Here is a 23,206-nt window from a genome sequence, read left to right on the forward strand (position 1 = left end):
GGAAATATCAACGGGGCATCTAAACATAAAGAAAATGTCAACAAACCATGGATTAACAAAGATAACAAACTTCTTAACAGATGGTACAGTGAGAATGGCTACCCTAAAATGTCCTGAGCTAATACAATTATTGAAACTCCAATGGTAGAGACTGAAAGAGAAATGCAGAACATAGAGGATATTCAGGATTTAAGAGAGGAAGAAGCTGGATATGAAATTATTTACAACAAATAGAGGAGTTAACACGGATGATTCAAAGTCGAAACCATACATGAGGGGAAATGATTTTGGTTTTTGGACACTGTTTGAAGCAGTAGATCCAATTTCAGAAATCCCTTTTCTAAACCATACACAAATGTTAGCACTCTTTGGTAAAACAGCAGAACTTCTCCTGATTACTTCAAGGGATATGAAAAGGATTGAACTCTCTACATGAGGGAGTTAGACTAACTGGGCTTTGATAGAATTTTCATCGGCTGTTATGATTACTCTGCTCAAAGCTCACGCCCATTTACTGACAGAAATAGGTATGTAATTGATCCTTTGTCAGAAAAGGAAAAAGTTTGTTCAATATAAAGTGGGAGGAAGCTCAAACTTATTAAAGGTCAAAACAGAACCGAAGTTAACAGAGAGGGAACAGAGCTACAGAGAGAAAGAGAAAGGGCAATAGAAACTACTTGTGAAATGGTTAGTTGGCAGCTGGTACGAGTGAGCAATGGAGCAAACTGATAAGTATCCAATTTAGAGGAAATATTGTGGTTATCTTGGAATACCTCAGGGTACAACTTGTTTTTTGCTGAGTTTGAAGGTCTAGAGATGATAAGATTGGGTGATGTATTCTTGTTACAAGAGTCATGGTGTACGAAACCCTTTTTTCTGGATGGTTTCCATTTTGTTCATAACTTTGCAATTAAATCAGGTCAAGGTAGACCCAGGGGGGGGATTAGCGGTGGGCACAATTGTCGAACACTCATTATAAATGATTAAAATCGAATCATTTACACCATACGTTTTGACAACAATATTAAGATTAGCAGAAGGTTTTAAAAACCCAATTACTTTCATTAATATATTTGACCCTCCTGGTGGAAGTTGTACAAAGAAAATCATAGATTGTGTGGAAGATGTTATGCTTGGATGGCTGATTAAAAATAAAAAACTGTTCAGTAATAATAGCAGGGGACTTTAATGTTAAAGATCTACATATCCACCATAGTGGAGAAAAAAACAAAATAAGGAATGGGAGAAATTCCTTGAAAGGCATGATTTGCCATTACTAAAATGCAAGGCCATGAAGGGTAATAAAAACACATTTACTTGGTCAAATGGTAAAAGCAAGGTCACACATTGATTATATAATCACGGATAAAGATACACAAAAGAAATGTGAAGAAGTAGAGATAAATCTGAATATACTGAGTGACCATGCTAGTCTGTGTTGGAAAATAACTGGTCTCGTAAAAAGGGATTACAAATTTTAGCAAGTCTTTGGGTGGAGTGTGTTGCGATAATGGGGCTTTGAGATTGAACTGGTCGCAGAATTAATTAATAGTGTTAACGAAATGTTGCCAATGAAAAAAAGCACCATCAACCAGGACTTGGAATATTTCCAGGGGGATATTATTCATTGTTAGATTCCTATGTGAAATTCCATGGAATAAAAACCAGCAGGGAAAGGTATTACAATAACGAGAATAACAGAAACCCCAATGATGTAATTATAGCCAATAGAAAGAGAACCTTTAGAACAGCGAAGAATTTAATTTAAAAAAAATGCATAATTAGATCTTAATGAAAAACATATGCAGATAAGTAAATTAGCCACTGGCTATAGGAATTGGCATACACAACATAGGTTTGGTAGCCAAAATTCGAACTGGTTATTATTCTTTAGGTGGTTACGCACCCATGATAGTAAATCCTTTTGGTCCAAATTTAATACATATAAGGAGGACGTTTCACCCTTAGAACTAAATCCAATCTCTGAAGAAAAATGGATAGAGTGCATAACAAATGTATACTTCGCCCCTGATGTTAAAAATATTCAAATCTCGGAGGAGATAGATCGATCTAGCATGTCTAATTTTGATATTGATGTAAATGGCATACATAGAATCATTGCAAATTTAAAGAGCTCTCTGGCGCTGGATTCCGATGGGATACCAAATATAGTATGAAGGCGCAGCCGGAGCTATGGGCTAAAATACTTGTAGAAATGTTTAAAAACATAGAAAAGAAGGGGACCTTGCCAAAAAGTTGGCATAAAGCAATTCTGGTCCGAATTTTTAAAAAGGAAAAGAGGGAAGATCCTCAAAACTACAGGTTAATAGCCCTCATGGGTACCAGTCAGAAAATATTTGCGAGTGTTCTGTTAAGTAAAGTGGCAAAATGGGCCGAAGACAACAAGATTCTGAGTCATTATCAAACCGGATTCAGAAAGAAGTATAACACCTTAACAAATATATATCTATGGTTCAATTATTAAAGGCTGAGGTGCAAAACAAAAATACACCATCTGTACGCATGCTGTGTTGATTTTTCGGAGGTGTTTGCTTTGGTGCCACGTACTACCTTTTGGAAAAAACAAACAGATTAGGGAATAGATAAAAATTGGTTGCACGACATTCAACTTCTTTACACAAATACAAGCATTGCAAAATGGTTGAATGTAGTAGGTCATTGTACGAATTTCCAAGAGACAAACGTAGGATTAAAACAGGGGGGCGTACTCGGCCCAATACTCTGCAACCTATTTACCGCTGAGATGGAAAAAGTATTTGTTGTAACAAACAAATTCCTACCAAGTGTTGGCTTATGCTGACAATATCATCATATTCGATCATACCTAGATTGGGTTGCAGAGGTCTTTAAACTTTATGGCAAAATATGCTGCAGAGAACGCAATGGTCATTAATATAAACAAAACAAAAACTGCAGCTAAGTAAAAAGAACATTGGTAAAAGGAAAAAATGTACTTGGCAAATTCAAGATTCGCCTCTGGTAAATGTATCTGAGTACAATTATTTGGGATTCTTCATAACGGCATACACAACTGGGAAATTTTACTTTGAAAAAGTGTGGGAGAAAGTTTGGAAGGAAGTGGTTAGCAGCAAAACATTACGTAAACCAGTGTGGTGGAAATAACATAGAGGGGTTACTTGAAATATATAGTTAGTATAATACCCACCTTAATGTATGGCTTGGGTGCATTAAACGTTCACTAGATTACTTGGTTAGAGCGTTTAGAAGGAAAAATTCTTCGATCAATGATAAATTGAAAAATAAATGCAAAAATAAATAAATGTTACAAGTTCAGTACCAGTGGAAGCACTACGTTTGGAGTATGGAGTGACTTCTTTGAGAACCACTTGGCAAATGCAAAGAACGTTGTTATATGCAAAATTCAAAGTCAGTAATGATGAGTCCAATCATCTCTACAGGTTGATGAGAAAATCTTTAGATAACCAGTGTAAAAATAGTTTTTTGGTATCAATTAGAGAATCAGCAGAAAGTTTTTTTTCCTCAACTGAATTTAGATCTGGATATATTAAAACAGGATCCTAATGCAGAGAATAAAAGAAAAATGAAAGCAAGGGACTGGGATATGGCAAACAACATGGACACTTTACGTACGAAAATGCGATATCCGGTTCTGGCCCGACAGGGTTGGCAAAGACGCACAACGTCCCTTTACTTGACCAAATTATCTAGCATTGAGCTTACGCGTTTCCTATTACAACTGCGTATGAACGTCTTGCATACAAGGGAATTTACAGGAGAGTGGTCGGACATCCCGTATGCGAAAATATTATGCAGATGTTGTAATAAAGAAATGGAAACTATTCGACACATCTTGACCAGTTGTAATTTCTTGATACCCATGTATGCAACGGGTTATGGAAAATCTCCGAATAACCTAGAAGACATTTCAGGAGATCAGTTTTGGTCTTACATACACAGAGCAACCTCTGTGGTATTAAGTACAGCAGCCCATGATATCCAAGGGGTAGGATGGATGGCTAAGTAATTTTCGATCTTTGAATGGCAAAAGTGTCAAAATAAAGTATGTTGTCTAAGATAAGAGGAATATTTGACTTTATCAGGTTCATCCTCCCCTCCCCCATTCCCGCTCAGACTCAACTTCCTTAGCCATGCCCTATACAGATATTTAGCTACAAAGTACAACAGATTAAGATCCCCACTTTTCCTGCATAGGTCCATTGCATTTACTGTCCATCGAATACCCTTCAATTTGAATATTGGTTTTAAGTATATGGCTCTGAAGTCATTATAACTAGGACAGAGCAAATCAAAGTGGAGAACCGACTCATACAATGCCCCACATGCGGCGCACTTATTGCCATTTTGTCCATGCCAGTTCCTCTTGAAAGAAACTACTTGCAGCGTCCCCGCTCTCAGATTGTAAAATAGCGAGCTGGCGTGGCCTGGACATAAAACATCTCGGTATGGTTTGTATCCAAATGTTACCTTGGCCTCAGTTATTGTTGGCCACAGGAGAGCCTTATACAAGCCTCCACCATTGTTTGTTTGCAGTCCTGCCTACAAGCTAGTTTGGCCACTGCCTACGAGTTGGCTGGCGTGCTGAGCATTTGTTCCCAGAATGACGCGAGGCCCGTTCTCATGCACCAATATTTGATATGTTTCAGCCATGTCCGACTGATTTCCAGCAGCAGGTAGTTTGCCAGCAATTCTTTGTATGTGTGTGTCGCCCAGGTACTGTACAATATATATATTTTTTTAAACTTCTTTTTATTCGTTTTCAGGAAAGAGAAAAAAAAAACAGCAAACATATATGAACACAAACAGTAACATCTATTATAGAACTAAACCCCCTCCTAACCATCCCCCCAGTGGTACAGCACCCAAAAGCCTCATCCCATTCCCTTCACCCCCTAACCCTTACCTAACCGTATAAGTCCAATAGTTTAAGTCTCTGCAGACACCATTGTTCTCTAAAATCCCCTCTTAGAAATTCCAGGGTCTCCCCCCAATCCGCGTAGAAAGACCCCAGTTTGTTTTCCGCAGCATAGGAGGCCCACTCCTGCGAGACTATATCCCAAAGCTTTCTGAGCCACTCCTGTTCAGTCGGGATCACGGGCCCTGTCCACTTTTGTGCGATGAGGGATAAGGCCGCCAAGATGAATATCGCTGATGCTTTGCTGCAGCCGCGTCCTGCCTCATCCGCCCCCACCCCGTCCCCTAGCCCACTTCTGCCCAGCAATATCTCTTGCGGGTTTCAGAGGGCTCCTCCTCCCAAAGCCTTAGCGGACGCCTTCTCAAGATCGTCCCAGAATGGCTGAATAACGGGGCAATCCCACCAGATATGTGAGGCCGTGCCATTCTCCCCGTACCCTCTCCAACATTCCCCTGAAGCGGCAGGGTTCATTGCATGAAGACGGGCAGGAGTATAATGCCATCCCACCAAGCATTTGTACCACACCTCCCGAACCTGAATTGCCTTCGCAAGCTTAGGGATCCGCGCCCATAATCTCTCCCAATCGGCTTGCTCCATGCGTACCCCTGAGTTCTTCTCCCAATTTGCCATGTAGGCCCAATTGGTGCCCGGGTTACCTCTCTCGAGTTGTTTGTATAGATCAGAGATTAGCCCCTTTGTGCCCTCATGGGTTGTTAAGAATCTTTCAAAGTGGGTTAGATCTCTAGTCGCCGCGTGCCTTATAGTCGGAGACATAACCCACTGTCTAATTTGAAAATACCGATGCCGCTCTCTTTCCCCCAAACCAAACTCTTTTTTACATTCCAAAAATGTTTTCACTCTCTTCCCGGTAAACATGTCCCTCAGGGTCCTACACCCCCCCCTCCTCCCAATCCAAGAAAGCTCCCCTCTCCATCCCAGGAGTAAAGTCCCAGTTTCGGAAGATAGGGGTAAACGGCGAGGGAAAAGTTGTGATCCCCCATCTTAACACCGACCGATCCCAGCACTCAACTACACTTTTCGTGATATCGCTCAAATAAATATGAGAGGGTCGTAACCGTCGCGGGAGCCAGAGGACCTCCCCCAAGTGGTGCCCAGCCACCGCCCTGTCCATCCTCACCCAATGTTTCATGTACTCATTCGAAAACCATTCTCTAAGTATTCTGAGCTGTGCCGCATCGTGATAGCGGCGGAAGTCGGGGAAGGCCAAGCCTCCTCTATCTCTAGAGGCTGTGAGCAGCTGCCTGGACACACGAGATCTCCCCCCCCCCCCCAGACAAAGCCTCTGACCAATCTATCCAGTCTCCTGAAAAAGCTCTCCGGCACCCTCAAGGGAATGGCCTGGAAAAGGTAGAGCACCCGAGGTATAATCACCAGCCTGAGTACCGCCCCTCTGCCCAGCCAGGAGACTGGAAGGGCCCCCCCACTTCCGTATATCTTTCTGGATTGCTGAAAGAATCGGTTCATAGTTTGCTCCATACCAACCAGCTAATGAGGGGGTGATCCTTACTCCCAAATACCGCAACCCAGAGGGGCTCCACTTGAATGGGGACAGATCTCTGACCACCCTCGCCTCCCCCTCCTCCAGGGAGAGATTCATCAGTTCCGATTTCTGGAAGTTAACCCGCAGGCCTGATATCCCGCCAAAGGAGGTTAACAATGCTATGCAGGCTGGGAGGGACTCTCTCGGATTGATAAGTGTGAGCAGCATGTCATCGGCGAAGGCCGCTACTTTGTGTTGCCCTCCACCGAATGGGATCCCCTTGATCTCCGTTGACTGGCGGATAGCCAATAGGTGGGGTTCTAGATATATGGCAAATAGCAATGGGGACAGGGGGCACCCCTGTTTCGTCCCCCTCTGGAGCCTAAAAGGTCTGGACACCTCTCCGTTGATCAATATGCGTGATGTGGAATTTTTATAATTGGCGGCAACCAAGTCAATAAAGCCCTCCCCAAGGCCCATCTTCTCCATAACCCGGAATAAGAAGGACCACTCAACCCGGTCAAACGCCTTCTCGGCGTCCAGCGCCAAGGGTTTCTGTCTTACAGGATTTCTCAACCAGGTGAGCCACCCTCCTGATATTATCCACTGTTTGCCGTCCCACAACAAAACCCGACTGATCCTGGTGGATCAGAGATGGAAGATGTTTATCCAGTCGCCGAGCTAGAATCTTAGTAAAGACTTTGGCTTTGGTGTTGATAAGGGCAATAGGGCGATAAGAAGTCCAGTCCTCCGGGTCTTTCCCTGCCTTATGAATAAGGGTGATCTTAGCCTCCTCCATCGTCCGGGAAATTCCGTCCTCTGAGCTAAACAAATTAAAAAGCTGGGTCAACTGTGGGACCAAAAGGTGGGAGAAAGTCTTATAGAAGGAGGCAGGATAGCCATCGGGGCCCGGCGCCTTATTACGGGGCAGAGCAGCAATAATTGCTCTTACCTCGTCCTCCAGAATGGGACGGTCCAATTCCTCTGCCATTTCCCTAGACACCTGCGGAATTGGTAGATTCTCCAAAAAAACCTCCCTGTAAGTGAGGGGAAGGACCCTCTGAGGAATGCAGGGCCTCATAGAATTCCACAAATCTCTCCCTTATCTCGCCAGCCCGGGTCAAACGCCTACCATCCTGGTCTTTAAGTGCGGTAATTACCCTCCTCTCCCTTTGCCCCCTCAGAAGACGAGCTAGCATGGTGCCTGCTTTGTTGGCCTTGGCGTAAAAGGTTTGCCTCATTTTGAGCAGAGCCTCTTCGGCCTTCTTATTTCTCAAAATCCCCAGTTGGCCCTCCGCCAGCCTATAGGCCCTAAAAGCCCTCCTCGTGGGGGTATTTCGGTGTTGGACTCTGTCGGCCTCCACCTCTCCCTCGAGCTGGGCCTCCAAACCTCTCAGCCGCCTATTCCTCTCCGCCTGAAGGGCGATGAGGTCCCCCCTAAGAGTCGCCTTAAAGGCTGCCCACCTAGTGCCCAGACTCGTGTCAGAGGACGTATTACTCTCAAAAAATCCCTGGATCTTGCCTTCCAGCTCACTACATATCGCGGGGTCCCTCAAAAGCCCTCCTGGAAATCTCCAACCCCACACCCCTGGCCTACGTCTCCCCAGCCTCAGGACCATTTCTACAACCCTGTGATCGGCCACACCCAGGGGGCCCACCTCCACCGCCTCCACCTCCCCTGTTAGGGAGAATTCTCTGTTTAGGCTGAATTTCCTAACCTAGTGAGTCCCCCAGCAGCTTTGCTGGATTTTTGGGGTTTATTTTTTTCTCCTTCCAAGAGTGAGACTCTTTTACCCTCACTCTTGGGCATGATTTGAGTGTGTTTCTTTGAATCTAGAGGTGTTTAATGGGCTATGGGGTCTTTTACTCCATAGGGTTTCATGTGTTTTTGTTACACAGCACCCTCCGTGCAGTAACACAGGGGTGTCATAGTGACCCCCCAGTTTAGACTCCATACCCTGGGACTGACTACTGTCTCCCAGGGCATGTAAAGTCACCATTGACTTTACTAGTCTTAAATTCTGAACAGAACCAGTACAAACCATCATATTGTGGACGTACTGGCTGGGGCAATTGGATTGCCCCAGGGTCTGTTAGTCGAGGGGGCACGTCTCGGTTCCCTCTGATCGAGTTTTGGCTGGTGGCAGTGGATACTACTTTTTATATTCAACCGCGAATATTTTCCTATGGGATTTCCCATTGTTTTAGGCTACTAGCTTTATTTAATTATTTAAGGTAGCCACGAACATACCGCCGGTTTATTTAATTAATATTAATTCTCCGGTTGGTATTTTTTGCCAAAACTTGATTCTAAAATGGCGTTTGTGTTCTCTTCTGTGACTCCAAACCCAAGTCGAGCCCTTTGTTCCACTTTTTGGCAGGCTTCTCCACAGAAGCCCTCCAAAGTGGTGCCACTATGTCTGGGGTACTTAGGAGGGATGGAGGGGAATTTAGGCACCCTGGACTGAGTTGCCTAGGCAACTCAAGTCGCACTCTGTCCTGATTGGCCCAAGTTGTGAGCCGGCCGGCTCACCACTTAGCATGTTTGAGTGACAGCTAGGCTGAGTGAATGGGAGGTTTGCTGCATAAAAGCAGGGCTTTGGGGACTGGAACTTCAGAAGTCGCCACAGGACCTAAGAATCCAACGAGGGAGAAGCTGAGCCGACCTGCCACGACACCACGACCGGTGGAGCCCCGCTGGACCGTCTCACCACTTTTCCCAACGACAGAGGAGATCTCCCGCTTGAGAGTCTTCTTCCTTTGACTGGTGGGGATAACCAGTTTCACGGTCTTTTTGCTTTCCCGACGTATCTCATGACCGCCTTGCCCGTGCTAAGCACCCCGGCAACCGGGATACCACGTTTTACCACGACCGTGAGATAAAGGTACCACCTTTTACCGGAAAACTCTGCGGCTGGTTTCTGCCCTGGTAGTGCAACGACCTGCATCTTTCCTCCACGTCGAGATCTTCTCTTCCCCTGGACGACGACGCAACTTGCAACCACTACCAGGAACAACTGCCACCGCTGGAGGATCCTTCCCACTTAAGGTACTGTGTCCCGCCTGGCTTCCCTTGCAACCGACTGTACGGGGTAGATTTAGCCCCCGGCTTTCGAACCTGGGTTAGCCTGGGACACCCTGGCTAAACTTTTCTAAGCCTCTCTAAATTCTTTTCTGAACCCTCTGCAAGACTTTCTAAGCCTAGTTTAACTGTGTGATCTTGGGCGCATTTGTGCTCTGCTCTCTCTAAGAGTGGGCCCAGTCTTTGGACTTTGGCTCACCAGTGACTTTTTTTGCTCTCTGCCTTGCTAATAGTGTTCCTGAATCGTAGAGTGGTGTAATCCTGCATATTCTGTCTTTTTCCCTCCCTTTTTCACAACCTTAGTAGAGTGCAATCTAGTTAAGCGCTCACCTCTGTATGAAAATAAGTGGTGTCTTACTGTGATTTTCTAATAAGGGAAAAAGGGGTGTATATATCATAATAGTAACTGTGTTTAGAATATTTTACAATAAGAGTGCTGGAGTGTTTCAACTGTGTGTTTATAAATAAAAAATGTTGCGACCAAGTACTTTTACACATTATTTCATCTTCAGTAAGAAACACTATTATGAAAGCCGCGGACGAACTGCTAGTATTTGGTTTTGACATCTCCCTCGAATTCAATGATGTCAACTTAAGCAGAGGACCCAAACCCAACTCTTGCAATTCTTTGTTAAAACAAGACGAAAGACGCACCATGAAACGTTCATCCATGCAAATGGGTAGCAACACTCGCGACAGAAACAACAAGTCCTTTTCCCACTTCAAACGCTTGGACAACACACCAAACTTCGCTGATTCGGGATACTAGCAAACACAGAACTCAAACGAAACTCAGTGCGTCTTCCTATCTTGGAACACAAGAGGTTTTAATCATCTTTTTAATAATGCTTGGGTAGAAACAGACACGCCCTTCGTCATCAGTCTACAGGAGACTTGGTTGAGTGAAGTACCCTCATGTGATGGATATGTAACGCTTTTGAATCCGGCCATAAAGAATCCCACAGGCAGACCATCCTCTGGCCTACTAATGTTGATAAAAATGACTCCATGGTGGTCCATAACTGAGTCCTTCTGCCCGAACCCCTTCGTCCAAGGTGTTATTCTACAGACCGCAGATATCAACATTCAGACGAGGAAACATCTTCTCATTTTAAACGGATATTGGAATCCGACACAAATCAGCAGCAAGAAATTTGTAAACTCTGTCATTACTCAAATCGACAATGCTCAACAAATATATACAAATCTCTCCATCATATTCAGTGGAGACCTGAACTGCTCTTGGTTCAAGCTAGAACAACCTTCAAAGACATTTACACCTATATCCAACGACGATGAACCAGTGAGAAGTCATATGTGGAGAAGTGCCTTGAATATTCGTGGCTGCCAAATGGTAAATGGAAGGGTGAAAGGTGATCAACCGCCCCGTCATACCTGGGCCAACAACAAATCACGATCAATCATCGACTACTATTGGGTTTCCCAAAACTTGTTTGAAAATGATCCTTCCCTAGAAATTTGTGAAATGAAATACAGCGACCACGATCTTCTCCGATTCTCATGTAGGTGTGAATGGTCAAAACAAACAAATAACTACTCAATTCCATTGACAGTAAATACAGGAGGAAACCGAATACGAATAAATGGCTCCCAAGTCAATTCTTTGACTAAACAACTAGAAAACTCAAGCAAGTCTTTGACGGTCGATTATGTGCCATTGTTATCAAATTTTCGATCATCTAAATTTAGTCATAAAGCTGCAAATAATTCTCACAAACATTACACCACCATGCTCATTACAGATGCAAAGAAACAGATGCACAGAGATATTAGAGCTTTGAAAAGGTCCCCTCTCCCGATCTGTGGTGGAAAGCCCCTAAAAGTGGCAATCCATTTGAGAAGGCAAACATATCGTAATTGGCTTCGATCTCAGAAAACAATAATTGATCAAGACAGAGCGGAATCACTCATGAAACATCTAATTACACTAAACACCTATGAGACTTGGAAAATACTAAATTCAGGAAACCAGCAATGCCATTCTTTAATAACACATGAAATCGACGCTGCAACGTGGGAAGCACATTTTTCAAACATGTCCTGTAAACTAACAATGGAACCAATACCAATTCCACATGGTTCTGTGCCAAACTGGGACCTACAAATCACGTCAACTGATATAGAAGAAGCTATACCTGGACTAAAAAATTCTAATGCAATGGGTCCTGACATGATTTCAAACGTGATGCTAAAAAGAAACGCTCCTGAATGGGCAGTCTTCATCGAGACGCTCTTTCTGCAATTGTCCAACAAAATGGTGATTCCGAAATCTTGGCAAAACGCTATTGTAGTGCCGATACACAAAAAAGGCAGTAGGGCGGACCCAGACAACTATCGTCCAATTGCTCTTTTGGACACGATTGGTAAAATTTTTGCTTCTTTCCTACGTCTAAAATTGTCAAACTGGGCTACGAGAAACCAAATCATCGACATTCGTCAAACAGGATTTACAAAAGGAGTCAGAGTCGAGGTAAACCTCATGATATTAAACATCCTAAAACTAGAAACCTTAAAAGCAAAGAAAAAAATCCATATTGCCTTTATTGACTTACGAGGAGCGTTTGACAATGTAAATCGTGACCTGTTATGGAAGAAGTTGTTTGCCTGGAACTGTCCTCAAGAGCTGACCGCTCCAATAATTGCGTTACATTCTGATACCTCAATTAGAGTGCGGCTGAACACCCAGGGCGAATTGTCAAAACCTGTATGCACCAATAAAGGTGTAAAACAGGGGTGTCCATTAGCAGCGGAACTTTTCAAACTGTTTATTTCCGATCTCCCCAAACACTTATCGTCAGCACGTTCCTTCGCTCCGAAAATTAATGACACACAAATTCAATGCGTTGTGTATGCAGACGATGTTGTTTTGATAGATTCAACTGAGATCGGGTTGCAAAGACTCTTAAACAAGTTACAAGAGTACTTGGATTTGAACGATCTACATCTGAACTCTGGAAAAACCAAAATAATGACCATCGGAGCGGCTGGCTCTAAAAAGCAAAAGCAATTCAAGTGGTACATAAATGGGATCCCCTTGAACACCACAAACTCCATAAAATATTTAGGAATTATGTTTAATTCTTCAATAAACGAACAGCATTGGAAATCGGATCTTCTTAACAAGATGACCCAACTGAGTATTCAAGCAAGCAAAATCTATAACTCATTTGGTAAATTTAGCCTAAAACCAATTCTAATGTTCTACCTCCAAAAAGTGGTTCCAGTAATCACTTTTGGTTCTGAGGCTGGGTGGAACCTTGACGCGAAGATTTGGCAGAAGCTAGAGGGCTTATTTTGGCGTCGTGTGCTGAAACTTCCATCTTACATTTCAATGATCCAACTAAATTACGAGCTGTCACTAATCCCCTTGTACACACATGTCATGTGGAAGTCACTAATGACCTTGCGTAAAATGAACCTGACCCCAAGGGCCCCTGCGTACAATCTTTTCGAAGTAAGCCCTGACCAATCACAATTTGGACTTCTACAAGAATGGAGACAATTGTTGGCCAAACTACTGACTCAAGCAAGCATCTCGCAAGAAGATCTGATTCTACGTCCTCAATGGGCCAAAAAGAAATTTGAGCAATGGAGTTGGATCGAGAATTATGATCAACGTGCGTTAATGCCAACCACGCTGAAATCTGATCTAGTAGTTCATAAATTAAATGTTCCTAGTCGATACTTGACCAAATGTCCATCTAGACATCATCGTGCTCAGTTCTTGCGACTTCGGTTGAACGCCCTTCCGACTAAAGCAATGCAAGCATGTCGTCACATGAGAGAAATGACCGACAACCTCTGTCGATTCTGCAAGCTTGAGATCGAAACTACAGAACATCTACTGTCGGGGTGTACGGCGTTGGTTGAACGGAGGACACAACATTTAAGTGGTTTTACCCCCGAGACCTCAAACAACCACCATTGGTGGCAATATGCAGCATCTGGACATAACGTCAAACTGACATATGGGGTAGTGAACTTTCTAGATTCCTTGAAACTACATGAAAACTAAAGGATTACCTTAAGTTTAGTCTTAACTACTAGGAAGAGTGACTGACTGGTATAGTGCCTTTCCTACTCCAACAGATGAAATGTAATAAAAGCACGGAGACCTGTCTGTTTACACACAGGTTTATCGAGCTGAAATTATAAAAAAAAAAAAAAAAATAAATAATTATATACTTTGATACCAAAGCTATGGTCAGTGTTTGCTTGTATTATTGTATCTGAGTGCCTATTGAGTATACTTTGCATACTGCCTAACTCTTCTTGAGGGAAGTCTGACTGCTCAGCCACAGCTACCAGGTAAATCTGGGTGGTACAGACTGCTACCAAGTGATTTTACTGCCAACACCTGTAGTCTTAAATCTTTTGCAGTGGTCCCTAAGGGAACTGCACAGGTTTCTGCTTAACAGCCCCCACCAGACTGGCAGATACCCAGATGTAGTCAATCCGTGATTGTGTCCGGTGGACATCGGAGAGGAATGTGAAGCCCTCCTCGCTCCCCCGCAGAGACCGCCAAACATCACGGAGGCCAGCCCCTGCCCATCTCTCCCTCAACTGAGGAGAAGCCACTGAACCCCCCCACCCCCCTCCCCCTCTGGAACGGTCTCCAACCCTATCCCAGTGAAGATTAAAGTCCCCCATCAGTACCACTTGGCCCCTAGCAAAATTCTCGATGGTGTTTAGGACGTCCCGTAAGAACTGGTCTTGGCCCACATTTGGCGCATATATTGACCCAATAGTGTAGCTCGAGCCCATTATGGTCCCCCTCACCACCACGTATCTCCCATTGGTATCCCACAGAACTTCCTGGAGCTGAAAATCCATACCCCTACCAAAGGCGAGGGCCACACCCCCCCTCTTCGTGGGGCCTGACGCGAAATAGATCAGGGGATAACCCTTGAGTCGCAACCGGGCTTGATCTCGCTTCCTCAAATGGGTCTCCTGCAGGGCCAGCACATCCTGCTTGTGGGATCTAACGAAATGCTCCAACTTTGTACGCTTGAGGGGAGAATTGAGTCCCCTCACATTATGTGTTTGCCACTTGAAAGTATCAACTGGGCATATCGGGCCATCAGCAGCCTACATTCCGGGGTATCAATAAACCGCCCCGTCAGAGTTCCCCTCCTACTGCCCGACCCAGGGCCTCCCCTCCAGCCCCACTCCTCCCCACCGGACAACTCTCTAACTGCCGCACTCTTAGGGTAACCTTCCACGACATGTGCTGTAACCCTTCTTTGGGCGCCCTCCCGTTCAAACACCAACCCAAACGGGAAGGTCCACTTGTACTTAACACTCTTCCTCGAAAGAACTCTAAGAACCGGGCGCATTGCCCTCCTTTTCACTAATGTACTGTTACCCAAATCTTGAAACAGAGAAATCTCCTGGCCCTTGTATTGCAATGGTTCGCGAAGCCTTGCCGCCCATAGAACTGCCTCTTTTTGGGCGTACCGTGCAAACGCAGCCAAAACGTCTTGTGGCTTAGAGCCAGGGCCGCGGAGAGGCCGGCCCACCCTATGTACCCTGTCCAGCTCTATAGCCTCGGGGTCTTCTCCTCCCAGCAGGTCCATAAAAATTCTCTGCACTACTCCCTTCAAGTCCCTATCCGTTACTGACTCTGGAAGGAGTTTCACTCTTATATTGCCCCGTCTCGACCTATTTTCCAAGTCCTCCAGTTGGGTTTCTAAATTGCGGGTCGCTAGGTCCAGGCGATCGATCGCTTCCCCGTTGGCCGTGCCATCTCTTTCCAATTCCTGCAGGCCCCTTTCCAGTATGTCAGTTCTCTCACCTAACTGAGCTACCTCCTGTTTCAGCTCCCCGAGGGCCATATTTAAGTCCGACCTCAGCAACTGGAACTGGTCTTGGAAGGCTTTAGCGAGAGTTTCTCCTAGGGCATGCATCTCACCCTTGAGGTCCCCCCTTGTCAGGGGCTTCAGCCTCTCCGGGTACCTTAGATGCCTCGTGGCGCTCAGTGTCTTCTCCACCGCTGCCTTTGACTTCCATTGCTGCAGACCACAAGGAGGGAAGGGTGCTCAGGGGGTCTCCCTCTCTCTGTCCGGTGCGCGGCGCCCTACCCCTGGATCTCGAGTGCATTAGGTCTCTCTTGGGGGCCTGAAAGACCCAGGAATTGGGACAAGCAGGACAGCACCCCTCAGCTCGCCAACCGCTCCTCATCCGGACGCTGTGAGGTGCCGCCCAGCACCTCCGACCCCACGGAGAGGGGCAACCACAGATCGTGATCCCAGGGAGGTCCCACCTCCCCTATTGCAGCTTTCACCAACTTTGGGATGGGGAGAGGCCCTGTCAATAAGCAGCCCCCCTGGGGCCTCCCAACGCCAGCACCGGGACCGAGCTTCCGCTCCGTGGATCCGATCAGGCCGGGGGGGGGCCGCCTCCCGTCCTCGGCCCCCTGCCCAGGGACTTGTCCGCTCCTCACCTCCTTGTCGTGGGCCGGGAGGCCTGATTTGTGCATTCCTCCTGAATTATTTGAGTATCTTAACTATCTGCTAAACAGATTGCTGAATTGGCTGATACACAGACTGGTTAATCTCTGGTGCATGATATTGCATAGAAAGAATTCACATGTTGTACTTTTAAGATAACGCATCAAGGATACGCTATTCCTTTGTATATGGTGTGCTTTCACATTGTGTAGCAGACTGGTCAATACCCTCCAGATCTCACTTACCACCTTTGAGAGCTTTTACATTTTTAATACATATGTTAGATGTAGGTATGACCTCTAACGGGCAGAGGCCTTACTTATGTTGCATTTATACATATACTCCATAAAGAAGCAAGCAAGCTTGAGGCACTTGAGGGGTGTGTTGAGGGGCAATTTACATATCTCAGAAGGTAGGTGTACTGAGAGCTACAAGACACTTCTCAGACAAGTGAGAGAGGGAACTTCGAGAAGTGGAGTTCCAGTTTGAGCTGCTTGGGGATAGACTGAATGACTTCAGGGATGAGGTCAATAGAGCCTTAGAATGTATCGACCAGACCTATTGGCAAGGAAATATGTTGAAGAGGATGTACAGAGTACAATCCTGGCTGATGAAACCTGAAAAGTTAAAATCTGATGTATCAGTCATAGGTGATGGTGTGGGGAACCGAACTGTTAGAAACGATAACATAAAATAGATATTCATGGAATGTTACCATCAGCTATATACTTCCAAAAGTAGGGCTGAAACCGAAGACATTGCAAGATTTCTTGATGATATCATACCAGCCTGGATAAAAGTTGATTGGGACCATTTTGGAATCAGAAATCAAAACAGCCTTAGAAGACTTTGCAAGAGATAGGACTGTGGGACGGATGTGCTGACAAGTCATGTTCCAAAATGCTTTAGTCTCTGAGCTTGTCCCACACCTGCTTGCTGTCTACACCAAATCCATTCAGAGTAGCATTTCCCCTACCATTGAGGGAGACGTAATACATTTTTGGCAAACCCCAATATCACAACACATTTATTTTTCCCTTTTCATTATAGACAAAAATATATTTTACAACAGTACTTGTCAAAGGGATTTTGTAGCTTATGTCTTGGCTGGTCCTTTCTGCGCAGACAGGCTTTGTTAGGGGCAGATCACCTCATACAAGCTGAGGGAGGCTCTTCAGAATAATGAACTAATTAGACCTCAAAGTCCTTGCAGTGGTCTGAATCCTAGTTGCGGAGTAGTCCTCCAACTGTGTCAAAAGGCCTTACAATTTTAAGGGATCCCAAAGATGGGTGTGGGATCGTATTTTTTATGCCTTAATAGGTGAATGTACAATTGCCCTATAGCCAGAGTCTGGAGCAAATATGGTAGCAATTAGCCTATATTGAATAGAGGAAAACTACTAGATGGAAGACTTCAGATGTCCTTCTCAAAGAGTAATTTGCATTCTATTATGCAGGAAACTGGACATTGCGGTCTGCTTTCTGACCTTGGGCTTTGATTGGAGTCTGGAGAGTGTTAAATACCTTGGGTATAGTAGTAGCCAGATGGATGGGATGATTGATAGAAGTTGGGATTATCTTAATAAAGATGGAGAGGGTCTCAGATTTGTATATCTGTTATTTATTATCCCTGTTTGTCGCAAGTCTATTTCAGCAAGGTTTGGAGCTGCTTGTAAGGCTAATATGGACAGGTGCTAAACCTGGGGTCGTTTGGGAGATTCTTACTTCAACATATGTACATGCTGGGCTGGCAGTGACAGATTTGGAGAGGTACTTACTGGTAGTCCACATACAGTAATGGATCCTGGTACGTGGATAGTGCAGAGCAAGCTACATCAAGACTGAAAAATCTATGGTTGCCCCTGTTGTCCGTGAGTGCATCATTATAAACGATTACAGGAGGAGCAGGAGAGAGGAACCGCATACACATCACCTTGTTGGCTGAAAGAAGTGTTTGGGCTTTCTCCAAAATAATCCTTATACCAGATGAACCACGGTTTCCATTTTTCTTTGAGCCCATATTCCATAGGTTGATGGTACAGCTACGGGTCGCAACCCTATCTGTCTTATACAAAGAGAGAGAATTTTGGACTGCTTGTGAACTTTGCAGTAGTTTATGACACATGCCTGTGTATTTACTGTTATACAGCTGGGTGAGAGACAGCATATGGTCGATGTGGCCCTCCTTCCCAGCTATCCTCATTTGGGTTGGGTGATAAGGGTGGTGGTGCTGTGCGGCTGGTTTCAAACCTATACTCCCAGGCTGATTAGGGATCTGGAGCAGGGAGGGATGATGTAGCAATCATTAACAGAGGCCCTATGTATGTTGCCGATTTTAGAGACTTACGATAATGCACATTAAGCTTGTACTACAATTCTACCATACCCCCAGATGTTCTAACAGAAAATATCCAGACTGCTCCCCATCATGTGTCAGGCTTGGATATGAACCTGCTGATTTTCTACCACTTAGCCTAGACTTGTCAAACTGTTGCTGTTTTCTGACAGCGAATTGTGTCCATCACTGGCGACTTGGGCACAACTTAAATCCCACCAACTCTGTTGTTGTGCTCGTTAGAGCTGACTGGAAAGATTGAGATGGAAAATAGGTAATTTTTTGACCAGCCTCGACTCATAGCTTTAAGAAACATTGTCAGAACACGGCATATTTAAATAAACTGTAAGGAGACCCATTGACCTATCCGTGGACTATAAACAGTATCTGTTACAAACCTCTCCCAGTACTTGTCTATATTACTGTCACTTGCTTGGAAAGGCTATTATATTATACACTGTCACCTCGACTACACCTGAGATTGTACTTGTTTTTCTTCATTTAACTCCACTGTAATGCACTGTGCTCATGATTTAAATGTTCCATTATGTAACAGTGAAATGAGTTTACCGTTATTTTTTAAATCCAATGAAACAGTTTCTCAAATAGCCATCACACCAGAACCCAGTGGATTAGTTTTGCCCCCGTTCTGTAATGAAGTGTCTGTGAATTACTAATATGGACAGAATATCTTCATTAATAAGGTAGTATTACTGACTCCATCACATACCTGTTCCGGCTATATAGAATCCGTTGTATGCAAAGTCAGTTGCACTACTCCGCTTTTTCAAATTTACTTGATGATCAGTGGCTTTGTTTAATCATTTCTGGGAAACTTTCTGCTCATATGTTTTTTTTCGACTGGGTGAAGTGATTTGTGCCTGTGTTGTGGTTGGTAGATCTAGTTTACTCCAGTGATCGACCCAGAGCCACGGCTCCTCCTCCTCCCCCTTCTGTTTTCAAATATACATTGTCTATTTCCACAATTAATCACCAGGGACTCCAAGCCTCCTCCTCAAGCTTCAAATTTAACACTACAAAGGTGTTTTTATCAGATTATCGATGTTGCACTTTCCAAACCAAGCATTAACAAGCTAGGGGCCCACATAATTCAGGTTCTACTAGACCATTCCATTCGGTGCTGCCAATTTGGGTTGCATGGGTTTCAAAATTGAAGTCTCTCTGGATTAATCATATGTCCAGGATTGGTGGATCCGCACAGAATGAAGGAAGGCTAGTCATGTGTGCTGGATCCAATTCATGGCAGTGTTTTTAAATGCCAAGAATGCCCCTTATTAAGGCAGCCAGAGAAACCAGGCACACGTCTCCCCTGGGAGATACCTGCCATTGTCAGTCTGAAAGAAATAAAATCAGGCTATACCGTTAGAAAAAGGTGGGGCACACCAAACTAGCCTCTCTGCAAGGACGCATGCATCCCTTGCAGACGCTTAGTGGAGCACCTTTGGTCAAAGGGTATGTGCAACCCTTCCTGCAGCAGTGCAGGCACCACAACATACTATAGCACTTCTGTTGGGGCCCGACACAAAAGGTGGGTGCTCTCAAGTACCACCCAGTGGCCATTGTGACCGTTACCAAGATGTCCTGGCAATAACCTTTTTAATACACTTTTCCCATCCCATATGCTTCAGCCTACCTAGTTGCGGAAGGGGCAAGGTTCTCAGTTTTGAGCATCAAGACAGACTATTGCTTTAGAATGGCCCTCGCTCACAAAATACTTCACAGACCATTGATATTGGCTCTTTGTTGCTTTTCTGTCCTTTTTTGGTCCCCCAAATGTTTTCCATCAGGCTATGCTCATAAGAAGTGCCATCTTGTGCGGCTGCTTGCTTTTTTAGATTTTGCTACATTAGTCACTAAACTCAGAATGTGGTTCTCCAGTGTGTAGTTGCTCCCAGTGGTCCCTGAACCCCAAAGGTGAATTTGCTTCGAGTAAGTGACAAAGAAGCACTTAAATAGCTTTGTGCTGGCTCTGCCACCTTATCACATTTCTCAATGCTATTCCATCCAGGAGGTATCCATTCCAGAGAAAAAGGATACATTCCCACTGAAACTGAATGTAGCTTTGGTTGCTTTTTAGTTACATGACTTGCATGTGTACATCAATATAAAGTATGTGGAAAGGCAGTTACCTGGGCTACCCTCTGTGTGTCATCTGCTGAAAGAATGGCAGGCAAATTGGTCAGAAAGTCCTTCACAACTTATTTGTTGCATGCTTTCTTGCTGCTGCCATTTTACCATTAATTTCTTGCTTTTAAATCATCCCGGTCATTAGGAATGGAGGTTGCTAGATGTACGAGAAACACTAAGATGTGTGTTCACAATGCCTTGCTGAACCAGTGCTCTAGTTTGTGGTTGCCCAATTGCTGCTTACTGGAGTTAATTCAAGCTAGTTCTAACATTTCTGCCTGTCATCAGCCAGGCCTGTAGGGGGGACATCAGGTTCATTTGACAGTCAGGCTGACGGAGGAGGTTCAGCGTTCTGTGAACTCTCTGTGGAAACCTTGAGAAGACCTGGTGGATTTTTCTCAAGAGGGTGTACTTGGATTGCCAGGTGGGAACTACATTCGGGCTACACCCAGATCGAAGTGGGAAGGGGGGGGGGAGTGACTACTGAGCTGGCAGTGCTATTAGCATTGCTACTCGTACCTGCATTTTCCCACCTCCAAATCAAGCAATAGTTTTGGTTGCCCAGCTTCGAGAGAAAGTTAAGTAGATGATGTAAATGTTACTTTCTGCAAATCTGCTTCTGTGTGCTGTAATAATCGTCCGTTCTGTCACCCATTTATACTCAATGTATCAACCTCGGAAAGGGTGAAAGCTTGAGCTACCCCATCTAGGGTATGGATCCCATGCCAAGGCGAGCTCATTGCTCTTGAGCTATCCTCTGATCTAGATGGCAAAACTGGGGAAATTATGAGACCAGAACCATTGATAAGATGGCAAGTGTGGTGCAATATGGCAGGCCTCATTCAGCAAAACGTGAGACTTTGGTTACTCAGCTAATGCGGTATAACTTCCAATCCTCCGCCATTGACAACCCCCCTGCACCCCTACTGTACACAGAATTTTAATTCGATAAGAAAGGCCTGATGGGAAACTGAGGTGACTGGTTAAACATGGAATGGCTGCATAGCAAAAGCGTTTGGGACACCTTGGAAAGCTATGCAGACGTCTTTGGCCTTAGTTTTGGGAAGTTCCTGATTCCGGACAATAGGGGTTGTTGTTAATGCCAGTTGTGAAAAGTGAGGTTTAGCACCAGGATTACAAAATGTATTACTTTACACTTCGTTAAGTTTGCTAACCTTCTCTCTCTGTCTTCCAGGCTCCAATTGTCTCATTTGAACCTCCGATGCATATGGAGCACTGGTTTCCGCGCCATGTTGTGAGGATCAAACGGGACCAAATCAGAGATCTGATTTTGCAACTGCATCTGCAACAGAAAGGTGTCAAAAGCAGATGATATTTTTCAAGACTTGTGATAGAGACTGTAATGCGATTGCTGGATGCGTATTGCCATCCGAGTTGTGAAGCTCACGTGAAGCACAATAGAGCTTGCTCCATGAATGTGATTTCTTTCTAAATATTCTGGAATTTAAAATGTTTGACTGTATTGATCAAGAACCAAAATGGACATTTTGTACGTATGTATTTTACAGTTTAATAAATATTTGTTATCTATATTTGGAGTGCATCACTTCTCATTTGAGCCACACTTTGCTAATCATTTGTTGTAAAATACCGTTTAATGTTCTAATGTGAAAAATAGTCTGCTTGTTCAGAACGGATTATGCCCGATCACCTTGAGTTGGCAGTTTAAAAAAAATATATGCATTAAGAATTGAACATGAGTACTGCAGATTGTAATGGCACTAAATTAAGGTGTAAGGAAACATGTACAGATTTTTACATGTGCCAGTGAGTCATAGCTAGAAATTACTAAGTGGTAAATTAATTCTCAGTAGTTACTTTGTTGTGGTAAAGTAGGCATATACTGAGGTGTTCGGGTAACAGCAGTGGTGTGGCTGCTAGTGAAATAGGAAGGCACTCCCATTAAAGGAAAAAAAAAGAAAAAATGGCACAAATCACATAGAACCTAATTTTTTTTTTTTACAGCTTTTAAGTCGGTTGCAGACAAGGATGAGTAATGAAATACAACACAGTAGGCTCAAATCAAATAATAAGCCGTACACAATCTGAACATTCCCCTTCCAACTCTGGTAAAATGACCGCCCCCTTTCTGCCAGGTCTAGAAGAGGTGGGCCAGGAGGATCCCCCATTAGTTTATTGTCCCCGAGGACAGGCTTGAAAGCCACGGTGTGTATGTTTGTACAGGAAAGTCAGACATTGTCCAAGATCAGGGCCCATACATCCACCAGGATGTCCCATATTTTGATCCAACATAAGGATCTTAACGGGCCTTTGGGGGATTTCCAAGTGCAGGCAATCGTGCCCCTCCCTGCTAGGAGGAGCTAGGTAATGAGTTTGGCTGTGGCCCCAGACTTCGGGTACAGCCCTTAAATTGGAGCACCCAGGAGGATCGCTGCTGGGGTTTTCGGGAGTTGGACTTGAGTGATGGCTTTGATTATGGGTGAGTACCTTTTCCCAGAAAGCTTGGTCCGTGGGACACTTCCACCACATGTGCAAATAAGTGCCTAGTGACCCGCATTTCCGCCAGCACTGCGAGCCGGGCGAGTTCTGAATGTGGTGAAGCCTCAGTGGGGGATAGTACCAGCGGAGCAATAACTTGGGTGCGCATTCTTTATCACACAGGTCGAGGAGGTGTATGGTATGGCATGGTAATGTTTATTTGTAAACAAGGCAAGTGTTTCAAAGCGCTCAAGGAGGGAGGGAACAAGGGGAA

At 44.5% G+C, this 23,206-nt stretch overlaps 1 protein-coding gene across 9 annotated transcripts in view; it reads left to right on the forward strand.

The window, feature by feature from the left end:
* The window catches only part of SENP7 (SUMO specific peptidase 7), a 1,759,378-nt gene extending 1,737,353 nt beyond the window's left edge, over positions 1-22,025 (forward strand). For all 9 annotated transcript variants that reach the window (XM_069637251.1, XM_069637256.1, XM_069637257.1 and 6 more), the window contains one exon: positions 21,668-22,025. In XM_069637251.1, the coding sequence (XP_069493352.1) occupies positions 21,668-21,805 (138 nt within the window). In that variant the 3' untranslated portion in view covers positions 21,806-22,025. The remainder of the gene's footprint in view (positions 1-21,667) is intronic.
* Positions 22,026-23,206: the final 1,181 nt, after the last annotated feature.

This window comes from Ambystoma mexicanum, chromosome 7p (assembly GCF_040938575.1).
Source record: "Ambystoma mexicanum isolate Mex_15411 chromosome 7p, UKY_AmexF1_1, whole genome shotgun sequence".
NCBI classification, from domain to species: Eukaryota; Metazoa; Chordata; class Amphibia; order Caudata; family Ambystomatidae; genus Ambystoma; species Ambystoma mexicanum.